Genomic DNA, 15,166 nt, shown 5'->3' with positions numbered 1-15,166 from the left:
CAACATATTTGTCAGTGTCAAATCAAGTATTAGTTTGTATTTTGCATGTTGACAGTTTCCCTTCTCAGCTGCTGTTTCTGTGGGATCTTTGGCTTTTTCTTTTGATTGGTTTTGGAGCTTGCCTTATTGTTTAAATGTGACTTCTAAATTTCTATCGTTTACATCATACCATAAGCCGGGTCAAAAACATCTGTGTTGTTTTTGGCTTTTTTTTTTTTTTTGCTCCCCCCCTATAGGCTGATAAAAGTCAAAAATTGCTGTTTTAAAAGGAATAGTTGGACATTTTGAGAAATAATCTTTTTTGCCTTTATGTTGAAAATTAGATGGGAAGGTTATCTTAGCATAAAGACTGGAAACGGGGAATCAGCTCAACTCTTGGAAAGAAAGCAAATAAACGTATCCGCCAAAATTGTCAAACTTTTCCCTTTAGAAAAAATGCACATGCAACAGGATTTTAAACGCAATGAAGGATATCAGAGTACAGCTAAAAGTCTTCTTTCCATTATGGTCCCAGTAGGGGATGAATATGAATTATCCATCTTCAGGACATATTAGAGTTTATTAATTCATGAAAGCCCATTTCTTCCTATATTCCCATTTCTTTTGAGATGCCCTGTTATCAAAAGCTCCTTTCATTTAGAGAATATGATACCACTGCGCTGAATCCGAAATCGAACATAAAAGTTTTGAGAAGAAAAGGAAAAAAATCTAAAGAAAAAAAAAAAAAGGTTTCTCATTCATATTTGGCAGTAGACGTTTTAAATGATGGCTGTGATGTTTTTCATTTTTCTACTAGAGATGGAGCAGATTTTTTTTTTTTTTTTAAAAGAAACATCTTCCTCATAAATTGAGAACTAAGGGGTCAAAGATTCCTGTTTCCTATACCGTCAAAAACTCTCACTGAAGCGACTGCAAGAAGGAATTTTCTCTGTTTTCTGTCCAGCATTGCATTAGTCGTTACGGCACTATAAAGCACTCTGCACTGGATTGCCACCGTCAGTGCTATTCACCGTAAATGCTGCAGCCCTGGGGTGTAGTTTTTGTTGACATCACAGGTTAAAAATCTTGTTAGTCTTTAGCAAATGTCAACAAATCCTAATTAAGCTGCTACAGATCACAGGAAGAGCATATGTGAATTGTGCTTCAAGGCAGTTATTTTGGTTAGAGCCAAACAGAAATGAGTGGGAGAGAGAGAGAGAGAGAGAAAGATGTCCTAATCACGACACTGCCAAGAAAGCTGAGTCATGTAAGACAAGAAAAAAAAAAGGTTTCTCATTCATATTTGGCAGTAGACGTTTTAAATGATGGCTGTGATGTTTTCATTTTCTACTAGAGATGGAGCAGATTTTTTTTTTTTTTTTTTAAAAGAAACATCTTCCTCATAAATTGAGAACTAAGGGGTCAAAGATTCCTGTTTCCTATACCGTCAAAAACTCTCACTGAAGCGACTGCAAGAAGGAATTTTCTCTGTTTTCTGTCCAGCATTGCATTAGTCGTTACGGCACTATAAAGCACTCTGCACTGGATTGCCACCGTCAGTGCTATTCACCGTAAATGCTGCAGCCCTGGGGTGTAGTTTTTGTTGACATCACAGGTTAAAAATCTTGTTAGTCTTTAGCAAATGTCAACAAATCCTAATTAAGCTGCTACAGATCACAGGAAGAGCATATGTGAATTGTGCTTCAAGGCAGTTATTTTGGTTAGAGCCAAACAGAAATGAGTGGGAGAGAGAGAGAGAGAGAGAAAGATGTCCTAATCACGACACTGCCAAGAAAGCTGAGTCATGTAAGACAAGAAAAAAAAGACGCCACACTGAATATTAAATATGAATAAGACAGGAAAATGTTTAAACATAATGAGCAAAAGAACGAGGGATATTCAAAAGCATCTGTCGGGTATCGGCAAAGGTTTGTTGGCAGTGACTTCGGATGCAGGCAGATAAAGGAAGCTGTGATAGAGTGAGACTTAACATGATTGAAAGAAGCAGGATTTGTACCAGTTAACGTGAAGAGGCGGAGGAAAGAAGATAAGCGTGATGCGGGGTGGTGGTGGTGGTGGTGGTGGGGGTGATAACGTGGCAAAAGATGGGAGAGGCTATGTCATTGTCAGAGAGCTCGGATACGAATATGAGGACACACTGTGTACACACAGAGAGGCAGAGAAAGACTGGTGCAGCAACAGGAACCACATGAGCAGCGGGAGGAGTCACGAGAGGAGAGGCTCCACGGCAAATAAAACTCCACGCCCCTCTCTGCCGAGCATCCATTTACGGAGGAGCTGATGTCTGCTGCTTCACTGGATGCGTACAGACTCAGCAGTAACAGAAGGAAAAACCCCACAGTGCCGCGGCGCGCCGGAGGATCCGGGTTACAGCACTTAGGCAGCAAAGTATATCCACCTTGCCACTGTGGCGAGGGGTTTGAGCAGGTACCGGAGCATTTCTGAAGAGGTTTGTTGCATCGTTCTTGCCAGAAACGTCCACATTGGATATCTTTAACCTCTGAGGGAAGGAGTATTTATAACAACAGAGTCCAACTGAAGCTGCTGGTCACCGTGTGGAAACTGTATGAAGAGGATCTGGAGAATTTCACACATTGATTTACCCCAAGGAGTCGCCCAAGAAAACTGCTGTCTCTCCACTTTATCTCCGGGATTCTACAGGTTGATCTCGAGCTTTTAGAGCCGACCAAGTTTCAAACATGACCACCATGCAAAAGCTGCTGCAGCTGCCGGTGAACGCGGTGAACATTGTGAAGACGGTGCAGAGTCAGGTCCAGGGCCAGGAGGAGGACAAGAGCCCGGTGCTGACCCCTGACAGCGGGCAGCAGGCCTGGTACAGCGCCCTGCAGCCTGATGAGCTGCGCCACCTCCGATCTGGAGGTACAGGTGGAGGAGGAGGAGGAGGAGGAGGAGGAGGAGGAGGTGGTGGAGGAGGTGGTGGAGACCAGGAGGAACGAGCAGCACTGGAGGAAGGTGGCGGCGGTGCTGGCGGCAGTTTCCAAAATCAACCTTTGCGGTAGGATAACCCAGGAGAATCCAGACCCTGTCATGCTACATTTATATTTAAGGGCATTCAGCTGCTTCGTTTCCAGTGCCGATTACAATGACTCCAACTGGATGATAAATTTAAAAGGCTGAGATAACAGAATGATTAGATGGAGACTCAGTGCATCCCAACCACGGAGTCGGAAGCCCTCACAATCTTCCGACTCCGTGGTTGGAAGTCACAAGACAATTAAATAGAGAGCAAATGAGGAAAAATATATTTCTTCAACACAAATTCACATATTTTTTGGACTTCTCCAATCTTTGCTTTTGCATTGTGAAATATTAAATCTTTTGGCCTCTCCAGGCTTCTAAAACTGTTAAAATAAAATATTGTTCTTTAGTTGGACTGCTTGCAACTCATAGATACATGAAGCGTATGGCAAAGGGGGGTGAGTAGACCGTACTGAGTTGTAAAAGGGACACAGCCAAAAAGGTCGGGGACCATGACTATAAAACCTTAATGTGCACAGATAAAAGTGCGGACTGGAAGAAAGAAAATAGACTTTATGGCTGCAACTAGGAATTATTTTCCTTATCATTCAAACTGACAAATTATTTAATCGTCAATTCACACTGTACAATTAATCGATAAGTTGTTTGGCCTATAAAATTTCAAAAAATGCTGAAAATGCCCATCACAGTTTCACATTTTCAGATGTCTTATTTTGTCCAAAACCCCCAAATAATCAGTTTACAGAGATATAAACCAGAAATATGCAGACATTTTAGTTTGAAAAATCACAAATACTTGATAAGAAAAAATAGTTCTGATTTATTTTCCGGCGATCGAACAGCCGTTCAACCGACTAATCGTTTCAGCTCTGGTCCAAGGATAACTTCAGGGAACATCTTCCTTCAGTTGAACTGCTCAAAAATCAGAGACGTATGCAACATGTGAAATGGGCTTCAGAGTAGACATGGCTTCACTCTTAAGGGTCACAAGACAAAGACAGATGGGAAACACTGGTATAAGACCTCATAATGCCACGAAAAAGTCGCAGCCAAAAAGAAAAAAGCTAATAGACTTGGTTAAGAAAGAGGACAGAGAAAAGGTACCGGTTTACCTCTATAAAAATCCATAGCTTCTTTTTATTGTTGCTGTTACAATAAGACATTTCTTTGCACACTGAAGCAGGAATCTGACCTGTAGTGCGCTTGACATGCCAAGGCTGTAGGAGCTGCAGCGGTCTTTAATTAATTAGACTGCAAATTTTTTAAAACGGACATCAAAAGTGGGGCTCCTCAGAAATAGATTTGCTTACAGAGACATATGAATTTACTTCTGGATTTAATGGGTCACACCTACAAACCGGAGTCGTTTCTTTAATTTTACAGGTTGAGAGCTCTGCTAAAACACAGTCCTGGTTGGTTTGAGGAGGCATATTTTAAATCTGTCACCATGGAAAAACCAGAAACTTTTAAAGTCTTTGCTGAAAGAGCCAGCTTATGTAAAACAGCCTCTTCAGTCCTTCACTCTCCTCTGATTCATGCAAATACACTGTCACAGCTATTTCTTCTCATGTTATTGCAGTTGTGCAGGGTTCTGTTCTTGGTGAGAGAGAGAAAAAAAAAAAATGACATTTTATCATTGAACACTGGCCTACTTCCACGGAGACTTTCCACCTGGGAGACTCCTGCTGATCTCTTGGCTGTGGTGCCAGGTAACCTGACCGCCGGTGGAGTCCGTTGACCCACAGTAGGTTAAATAATTCAGAGCTGTTTGTAAATTCAGCTGTTGTTCGGCCGGACGGGACAAAATCCAGAGAAATGAGAGAACCAGCGCTGGTGTAGAATTACTGTGGGCCCTTTGGGCATGAGCAGAAAAGTATAAGCCCAGTCAGAGGGTCGTTTTTCCTCTCGGTGCGCAGGCTTTATTTTCTAAAATAATTTACCGAGGTAGCATTTACAGTCCGTAACAATACATCATGTTGGAGCATATAGACTGTGAAGTACCTGGGGCTGTCATCTTTTTCCTGGAACTGCTGCGGAGTATTTTGTCTTCTGCTTTATTCATAAATTCTGGGTCTAACCTTCTCATTTACTGAGTCATTCTATCTGTTAGGCCACTGTAGCTCATGCTTTAACAGATAAAATACTGTAGCAAAGACAACTTTTAGTGTATAAATTGGTGAGGAAGATGTTACTGTCTTAAATTGTAATGTTGTCACACTTTTTTTTTCTACTACTACCTCTACTCCTTCTACTCTTGGTGATTAATGTATAACTTGTCCGTGGTTGCAATTGCTAGTAATTCCACTTTGACAGGTTGGCCGCCGCTACAGCCAATGTAGGCAGTGTTTTCAGGTCTAGTTTTAATTAGATTTTCTAAAGACTTGTTTGTCATCAAACAAACCGCATGAGTCCCTATCACTTTATTAATTAGTGGGGCTGATCAGGGTGGTTAATTAAAACAAGCTGTGAAACAAATTAACCCTTTAGATGGTACATTTCTCCACCATTACATGTTTGCAGGTGAAAACACGGGAGAGTGTCTGGTAAATTTAGACATTTGCTCATCAAGTTGGCCTGTAAGATCATGAGTTAGTGTTGGGATTTCTGGGGATGGCACTGTTTGTCTGTCGGCCTGTCTGCCGCTTTGGTCCAGACTGAAATATCTCAACAACTGCTGGCTGGATTTTCTCATGAAACTGGAGGATGAGTCCTAATGACTTTGGTGATCCCCCTGACTTGTCCTGTAGTGCCACCACGAGGTCGATATTTTAGTCTCAACAGATACCGCATGAGTTGTAATGAAATTCGGCATACACATTAAAACTCTCCTCGGTAAACCCTCAAATTGTCATTAAGTGGCATCACCAGCTAAATAGTTTAATTTGCCCCGCACTTTGGTTCACGACCAAATTACCTGCTAAACTAGTGACATTACCGGGCCAAACTGTAATTTGTGTTTAATGCTCATTAGCGAATATTAGCACGCTAGCAAGCAAACTAATGCAGCAACGGCGGTAAACATTATACGTGCTAGGCGCCAGCATGTTAGCTTTGTCACTGTGAGCACGTTAGCATGCTGGCGTTAGAGTTAAGCTTTAAACACTGATGTGGCTAACTATAGCCTCAAAGAGCTGCTACATGGCTGTAGACTCTACAATCTACATATGCACAGTTATTCAAAGGCATAAGAAAAAAACGCAACCAAATAACAAATTTGGCTTTGAAATCCAAGCTATGCCACCAGTAGATTAATATTTATTTATTTTTTAGGCGTTTTTGGTTCAACTTTTATTTCATAGTTTTGTCTTTAAGTCTTGCAGAAACAGAACAAAGTAGCAGGTCAGGTTTAGAAGTTAACATCAAAGGCAGTCGACGGAGGAGGGCTCAGGCTGTAATAAAAAAGACTAGTTGATAGAAAAGCTCAAATTTTCTGAAGTCATAGCCAGAGGCTACAACCCATCATCATGATTTCACAGGGAGAAATGAACCAGCGGGACCTTCATTTTCTGCTCAAAATCAGAATTAGCATTACTCATCCTCATGTCTGGGCTCTCAGTGCTGTGGGCAAGTTATCTTTGCTTCTTTCGGTTTGTTTTGGGACACAGCCACATATTTGTAACCAAGAAACCAGCGTCAGTTCGCCGCTCGCGTCCAAAAATAATCCTTCGCAAACAGCGTTTTGCAGATACTGTCAGGTTTAATTTGACACTCTTTGATGAATGTCGGTTTTGAAGTGTGTGGCAGAGAGAACTATGTTATTCATGCAATGCAATTATTAACACTTTGATGGAGACGAAAGCAGAATCACCCTCACAAACACTTGCACGCGCGCACGCACGCATTAAACTCGAGGCAGAGTCGTGATAAATCAACTGCGTTCTGCAGCAGCCACCTCCTTACAGACTGCAGGAGAATTCAACATATTAGCCAAAGTAGTTTATTAGATGGTGCTGATGATGTGAAGAGGATGAGGGAGACTCCGCTGACACCGACTTGATTGCATACAAAGGTTTATTACAAAGAAGTACAGCGTCAAATCAAGCACCTGCAGGTCTGCTTGTGAGAGGGTGTGAGGCCAATGAACCGCTCTGAAAATCAGCCTTGACCACCGACTCTTAAATAAGGCAGTTGTTTTCCTGAAAAACGTCGCTAAGCTATGGCTTTAAGTCCAAAGCAGTTCCTCCTATTCACACTGCAAGGCACCCTCTGAGGGCCTTTGACCTAGGGCCTCTATTTAAACACATAAATTCAGCTCTACAAATGTGACCATACACCTCACCAACATGTTGAGATCTTTATAAAAGGTCGCATGGTGGCACTATCCAAATCCAATTTCTTCTTCTTTGGCCTATGACCAAACTTTCAACCACTGAAACGACTTAGGTCGATTTTTAGGTATCCTGATAATTAACAGACAAGGAAATAGGACAAACAACATAACCTCTGTGGCTCTATGTGCAAGAGGGCACCCAGCGTCTGAATTGCTTTGTATCCACCATGTGAAACCTGTTATGTAGCAGTGTGAGTGACAGGATGCAGTGCCACAGTCCTCTGTTCACATGACGGTCTGTTCCCAGGAGTAGACTGCTGTGTTTCCTCAGCTCGGCTCCACAGACCTTTAGTCCCTTCATGAAAACACTGTCGGATCCAACGAAGGCACTGCGGGAAGGCAGGAAATCACTTAACTTAATTTTATTGCATCGTTTGTTGCCTTGGAAACTAGTTGGGGGAAATGTGCGGCTCTGCAGCTATTTAGTCATCGCACCCACCACCAACCGAACCCCGCCCTTTAAACCCACAACTTCAAATGTGGCATCTGAGTGGGATATGAAGCTCCTTCGTTTGGTGGATTCATCCTGTCGGGTAGTTTTTGTATATATGAACATATGATGACATATATGAGCCAACTGACACCAATACCGACAGTTTCCATGCAAAGTGCAGCGTTTGTGAACTAGTAAGGCAGTGGTGTCGTATCATTATGACAACAACTGGGCATAAATGCATCAGAAATATTGGAGTACTCATCTGTTAAGGACACCGTTGCTGTCAGTCTGAAATGAATAGGAAGTTTTGGTCCAACCACTAACAAGAGTAGATGGACTCTTTGTTTTTTACTTACTTACTTCTTACTTCTTACTTACTCTTTGATTCTTTGTTTATCCAGGTTTATCTTACATCTGCCTGCTTTAGTTTTGATTTGTTCCCCTTGCTATTGTGACGAGTAACGTAACACCTGGCTAAAGGGCAGAAATAGAAAAGTACCCACGTGGTTAATGCTGCCACGATTACAGTGACGTTGATCTATGCGCATAAAAACTAACCCTGTAGCTGCTGGCTGTGTAAGTAGGTAACTGTTTGCTAACAAGTTTTACCATGTCAACTTCAAAAGGTGGCATGTCAATGTTGTATTCACCACGTTTCCTGTATAATCCTCAAGTCCTCAAGTGGCCAAAAATAAATCAGTCTTTGCGGATTTCAGCGGTTGATTGTAGATTAGACCTAAATGGGAGTGCACATGCCAAAAACTGAGCGGTCTAATCAACAGTAACGCTTGTTTCTTTAAAGTCTGCTGTCTTCATCCAGGGAGCTGCAGCAGTGATCCGGGCTGCACTGATCCGTCGCCTTTGTCTAACCACTGTTTGCAGGTTCCTCCCGGCAGGTTTGGTAGGATCCGTCAGTATTGTTTAGGTGTGTTTGTACTGCAGCAGGGTGGAGGTGTCACCTTAGATGCACTCAGACAAGGATCCTGCTTCTCATGCGTGATATGACCGGTCTGTCCCCCTCGTCTCCGACAGCGGCGATAGATGAGCACTTCCGCAGAATTACATGCTAGCCTGTATGCAGATGTAAAAGGCAGATGTAAACGCTAAAAATGGGAAAACAACAAATGCTAATACTGAAGGGGGATTTCTCCTTAGATTATGTGGTGGTGCAGGTACGAGACTGGCGTTTCGGTTCTGATACAGTTCTGCACCAAAGAAGCCAAACGTCTCAAAAGTGAAATGTAAATCGAAACTTAAGTAGCTGCACGAGAACTTTGCCTAAATCAAATAGTCCAAAAAAAATCTGAACCAAGTTATCAAAGAAAAAAACAAGCTAACCAGATGGACCAGACATCCAATACTAGCTTTTGGTACGTGACAGTTTTCAATACTCTGTGCTACAGACACATTTCCGTTGGCACATAGAGTTGGTGCAAAGAAGACAGGGCTCCTTATGGGGTTTCAGACATTAATTCGTTTTTTCTTTATGTCTTATACATCAAGCCCTCCCTCACCCGCTGCCATTTTCTTTGACTTTCTGAACAAGTTTTTCACAGAACCCCAACCACGAACGAAAAAAGCATCAGTGCTAATTACAGTAAATAAATTGGAAAGCAAGACATTTAGGTCTGAAACTCACAGTTATTTCCATTACCGATTAATCTGCCGATTGTTTTCTCGATGAATCGATTACCTGTCTGGTTTACAAAATGTCACAAAGTAGTGGGGTTTTTTTTTCTTGTTTTCTCAGATCCACAGTCTAAAACCCAAAGATATCACATAAGACAAAGAAGAGCGGAAGATCCTCACAATTAAAAATGTGTAACCGTCGATTATCAAAATAGTTGCGTATTCATTTTCTGTCGATCGACTAATCGTGTCAGTACGAGAATCTTTGTTTACATAATGCTTGGTTTACCCAGTTAACAAAATATTAAAGAAGTGAGCTTGTTTGATACTAATAGACCCTCCTGGTGTCGTATACAGTTGTCCTGGGGCCACATCTTAACCAAACATTTCTGATTGTGAAATGTTGTCTCCCCTATTCCTGCTAAAATATCTACATATCATCTCTCTGTGAGGAGCCAGCGTGTTTCAGGGAATATGTCACTTTCCAATTACTCGGCTTTTATGAGCTGCGGCTTCCATATTTTGCAAGCTAGATTTCCTGCTTCAGCGAAAATAAGTTCTGGGTCACACTCGCAGACTTTGATCAATTTTGAGCATTGAATTGAATTCGTAAAACAGGTCTGTATTTCTTGTTTCAGGCCTCGGTAATCAGGCTCTTCCACGGTTGCTTGGTGTAAAAAATGACTGAGCTGCAAGAAAAATGTTCGGTGTTTTCTTCCCTCAGACACGACGACTTGAAGGAGATGTTGGACAGCAACAAAGACTCCCTGAAGCTGGAGGCAATGAAGCGGATCGTGGCTGTGAGTATAAATAATGTTTACCGTGGGATTTCGCTGATCGGCGGACACGGCTGCATGTCAAGTTAGGGACAAGGACACGAAACGGTTTTGAGCAGCACGGTTAAATTCAAAGCACAACTTCTTCATTTTTAATTTACAGGAAAGAAATCCGAACCTTGTTCTCGGTACCAACGTGGATTTCATAATTTTGATGGTACAGATCTCTGCATAATGTTGCTGTAATGACAGATGCGAGTCATAGTCCAACTAAAACTGTACTGTACTTACTATCCTGAAGCTTTAAGAGACTTAATATCCCCCAGCTATAAGACACAGGCAGTTTTAATGATATAACTACAGTGGGAAGAGATGCAAACTGCACAGTTAGCTGTTAAATATTCATAATCTGTGACAGATTCCTGCTTCTGAAGCTCGACACCCATCTCTTCATTCATTATCCCTGCAGGACGGAGAAGACAAAAGAGGAGGAAAAGCATGAAAAGGGACTGAAATAGAATATAAGAAGCTGCACCTTCCCTCACAAATGATTCAAACTCTTGACAAATGTGACTTTGTGAAACCCTCATTGCGTTTTCTGGCGTGTGTTATCTCTGCAGATGATCGCCCGAGGTAAAAACGCGTCAGATCTCTTCCCCGCTGTGGTGAAAAATGTGGCCTGTAAAAACATAGAGGTTTGTAATGAACCCAGCTTCGTGCTGCTTCATGCATTATTTGCTCTTTTTCTTATGTTTGTGTAGTTTTATGTTGTAAAAAACTTGCTGTGTCTGTCAAGGCTTTTAAAATGTTATTTTTCATTTTCTTTGCTTGTAATTCATGCGTTATCTTATCCCAATTTTTTAAAAGCCCCGTGGGGCTTGGCTTTATCTCACCTGAACAAAATTGCTATTTTCCTCTCCTCTTTATAAGGTTTTTTATCACTTTGCTTTATCTCGGTGAAAATAATTGAATTAATCTACATAATTTGGATGAAATCCCATTCTTTTATCAGCCTCTTTCCCTCTCACTGCTCCTCCCTACAGGTGAAGAAGCTGGTCTATGTTTATTTGGTGCGTTATGCCGAGGAGCAGCAGGATCTCGCTCTGCTCTCCATTTCCACTTTTCAGCGAGGCTTGAAGGTGCAGCACTTTTCACACGTTTTACATTTCCTTCAGATTTGGACTTTTTGACTGTGGACAGAAACACATCTGTCAAATTGTGGATTGCTTTAATAATAAGACTTTAAGAATACAGGTCTACTTAATGTCCCTTTTATTGACGTTCGCTTTGCGCTTTTGCAGGATCCGAACCAGCTGATCAGAGCCAGCGCCCTGCGAGTCCTCTCCAGCATCCGTGTCACGATCATCGTCCCCATAATGATGCTGGCCATAAAAGAAGCTGCTTCGGATATGTCTCCGTACGTCAGGAAGACAGCTGCTCACGCAATTCCTAAACTCTACAGGTGACCTACATGGACATTTTTAGCTCACACGCCCCAAAAACTAAATGGCTATGACTCACTGTTGTGGGTTTGCTCACCATGGTGAACTCAAATGCTGATGTTTATTTTCCCTTTTCAGATTCTTTTACTTACGTACTTATTGAAGACGCCTACTAGTTATTATATCAATGATTAAAAGAATCATCAATAATGAATTCATGTTTAAGAAACATGTTTTTGAGAGTTCCTAATTCACGTTGCAGGTTTCTAGAGAGTCCTGAGTTCCAGTTTGAGAACCACTAGGATCAAATGTTAGGACTTATTCTCATAGTGAAATTAAAGCCCTTTATATGGCCGTAAAAGGTACATCCTTCAGAAATCCACTCTGGCAGTAAAATCCATTTGTTTCATGGTTTTGAGTATAATTTTTAAGCACGTCTGATTGCTTTGTCCTTCTTCAACATTTCATGTTTTCATGCAACCGAGTGATTTATCATCCTCTGCTCTCAGTCTGGATCCAGAACAGAAGGACCAGCTGATTGAAGTCATAGAGAAACTCCTCGCTGACAAAACCACGGTGGGTCTTTGCACCAATAACTTTGTTGATTCAGTTTTTTGTTTTTTTTTCACCAGAATTTACTCAACAAATGCAAATAAAAGTTTGAAAACATTAGAACCAGCTTCTGTGCACCGCATCGGATTGTATTCAATGCCTCAGTGGTTTCACGGCTTATCATCTGTTTAACCAGTCTCCCTCTTCACCTTTCCATTTCTAAATATAAGAAATATATCAACAGGCTGCACATTTCAGTCACCTTCTACCGGTTTCTTCTTCATCTTGAGATGTGACTGTAGAAATAGACAACGTGTGCCATCCTGAAATACTGTATTAAAGAACGTTATCCTAACATCGTCGACCGCTGTGTGCTACAGTTGGTGGCAGGAAGTGTCGTCATGGCCTTTGAGGAGGTGTGTCCGGAGCGTATCGACCTGATCCACAAGAATTACAGGAAGCTGTGTAACCTCCTGATCGACGTGGAGGAGTGGGGGCAGGTCGTCATCATCAACATGCTGACCCGCTACGCCAGGACCCAGTTCCTCAACCCGAACATCAATGTCAGTAAGAGTGTTCTGTCCGAATGTTTACTGTCTATTCAGTGTTTATAAAGTTGAATCAGTTTATAATTATTTTCTTTATCGATTAACCCGATATGTTTTTTTTGTAATCAATCGATTAATAGTTTAGTCTATAAAATGATAGAAAATAGTGAAAACTTCCCATCACTATTTCTTAGAGGCCAAAGTGACAGCTGCAAGTTGCTTGAATTTACTGTGAAATAAAACACAGAAAAGCAACAATTATTCACTCATGTGAAGCTGGAACGAGCAAATGTTTGTTTGTTTGTTTTTTTTGGTTAATAAATAATAAATTGATTATCAAAATTTTTTGCTGAATCATTTTCTGACCATCAGGCAATCAACTTTAAAATTATTTTAGCACCACTGTACCAACTTTTTTTTCACAGCCATATTTACCATACTTTTTGTAGGGTGATGTTACTCCATGTGTACTTGGTTTTTTTAATCAATATGATATCAATAAATGATATAAATATTAATATTTTATTAATTTATGACAAATTTTTAATTTATGATGTCAGATTAAACGCAGGTTTTCATCACTTTTTAGGGACAATTAAGTTTTTATAGAGATATAGATAGACACTGCTTATAGTATAGCACCATATATCAATTCATTTGATTACATAAAAGAATATACACTGATTGATTATTTCATTGATTGTTGTATGTTGCAGCAGTCTATCAAAAATATGTTTACGTTTACTCACCGATTTTTGTCACCGACAACTAATTTGCGTAGGAATAGGATTTTAGGAGATTACTGTGCAACAAAACTGTGTAAGTGCATTTTATGATATTTTTCTTTATAATGCAGCTACAGTTATTTTGTTGGATTAATTATATTCTTTTCAGTTCTACCACTGTGACTGTGCAGAGGTACAAATAAAAAAAATCGTCCTCACATTCTTTTCCTCTTTCTCTGTTGCCAACTTGGTTTTTCCTTTTCTCTCTATTTATCGGTTTTTCCGACCCACCTGTCGACTTATTTTCTCATGAGCAAGTAGCAGCAGATTGAGCCATTTTTCATACCGTGTTGAACATTGTTATTGTGGTAATGCCCAATGCGTGCACTGACAAAGTGGTACAAATATTATGCAGGTCTAATGAGAATGCTCTTCATACATAGTGTTGCTGGTTTTTAACAAATATATTCAAGAGGAAATTACCATCTGGTGACTTCTGGTGACTTTTTAAGCTGCGAATAACTACTTTCCATGCAAGAGAGGCTTCCGTCTCGGCTTCTTTGTCCCCCAACACAGAGTTTAATCCCCACTGTCTCTGCAGGAGTCTCTGCTGGAGGAGGGAGGCGGCGGGGAGAAGACCTTCTACGGCTCAGACGAAGACGAGGATGAAGACGAGGAAGAGAAAGAGAAGAAAGCCGAGGCTGCTGCCCTGGCCAAGAGGAAACCGTACGTGATGGATCCAGATCACCGGCTGCTGCTGAGGAACACGAAGCCGCTGCTGCAGAGCCGCAACGCAGCTGTGAGACCGCTGCACTTTTACATTATAGACACACTTTACATCATTAGAACACAGCACAACACCATTAACTCTCCTTTCGAGTCAGTTACCATGTTAGACATCGTGATTCTTCCTCTCCCATGTTATTCTGCGCTGAGCAGCAGGGTGGTTTAGGGACTAGTTGAGGTCTTCATAATCACGGCCTTGGTTCATGTTAACAGGCGTCCGTCCAGCTGAAGTGTCCTTAATCAGAGCTGACCTCGCCCTCTGAAGAGGGGACAAGTGACAGTTTCCTGAGGGAAATTAATAAAGCATCACACTGCATTAGTGCTGCTGGGGTCACCTTGGGTGGCCTGTTTTTTTCCATGTTAGATGTTATGAAAACCACCTGTCACACCTTATTCTGCCTTCTCACAGCTGCTGTCAGGCTGCTAGGCTACATAAAAAGTAAGCGTGTGTTTCCTACTCCAAGATTAATTCCGCTCCTCAGGCAACAAATGTGTTCGCTTATCGGGAATGCAGTGTAGACCACTATCAGTGTGCTCTGTAATTGCTTTCAATGCATTTTATTGCGTTGCACCTATTAAGCAAGTAAGAAATGGGCTCCCTTTACCCCGATGTCATTTAAATAGTTCAATTCGTTGTGGGCCTGTTGGAAGCCCTTATTTCATTTCTTGAGAGAATAACTCTGGGAAAATGCCGCACGCATGTGCTTCCCCGAACGGCACTGGAAATAAAACTGGCCAATATTTTTACGACGACAGTGTGACCATGTGAAAGGGTTTGCTGGTAATAAAGAACCTACAGAGAATCGTCACCTGAATCGGCAGCTCCGCTCGGTTTTATCGTGAGTTCCGGCTCATTGCTTAGCTGTCGGGCTTTACTGTTTTGGTTCACTTTCACCGCACTCGAGGCATCGTTCTCGTCCGCAGCAGCAGCAGGCAGCAGTT

At 41.5% G+C, this 15,166-nt stretch overlaps 1 protein-coding gene across 1 annotated transcript in view; it reads left to right on the top strand.

The window, feature by feature from the left end:
* Positions 1 to 15,166, top strand: part of LOC120793187 (AP-3 complex subunit beta-2) — a 42,475-nt gene that overhangs the window by 6,080 nt on the left and 21,229 nt on the right. Inside the window, exons 2-8 of the mRNA XM_040132997.1 lie at positions 10,120 to 10,195; positions 10,792 to 10,866; positions 11,215 to 11,310; positions 11,473 to 11,633; positions 12,123 to 12,189; positions 12,546 to 12,728; positions 14,040 to 14,237. Of these exons, the coding sequence (XP_039988931.1) occupies positions 10,120 to 10,195; positions 10,792 to 10,866; positions 11,215 to 11,310; positions 11,473 to 11,633; positions 12,123 to 12,189; positions 12,546 to 12,728; positions 14,040 to 14,237 (856 nt within the window). The remainder of the gene's footprint in view (positions 1 to 10,119; positions 10,196 to 10,791; positions 10,867 to 11,214; positions 11,311 to 11,472; positions 11,634 to 12,122; positions 12,190 to 12,545; positions 12,729 to 14,039; positions 14,238 to 15,166) is intronic.

This window comes from Xiphias gladius, chromosome 8 (assembly GCF_016859285.1).
Source record: "Xiphias gladius isolate SHS-SW01 ecotype Sanya breed wild chromosome 8, ASM1685928v1, whole genome shotgun sequence".
NCBI classification, from domain to species: Eukaryota; Metazoa; Chordata; class Actinopteri; order Istiophoriformes; family Xiphiidae; genus Xiphias; species Xiphias gladius.
The sequence above is the reverse complement of the archived record's forward strand: the minus strand, read 5'-3'. Positions and strand labels throughout refer to the sequence as shown.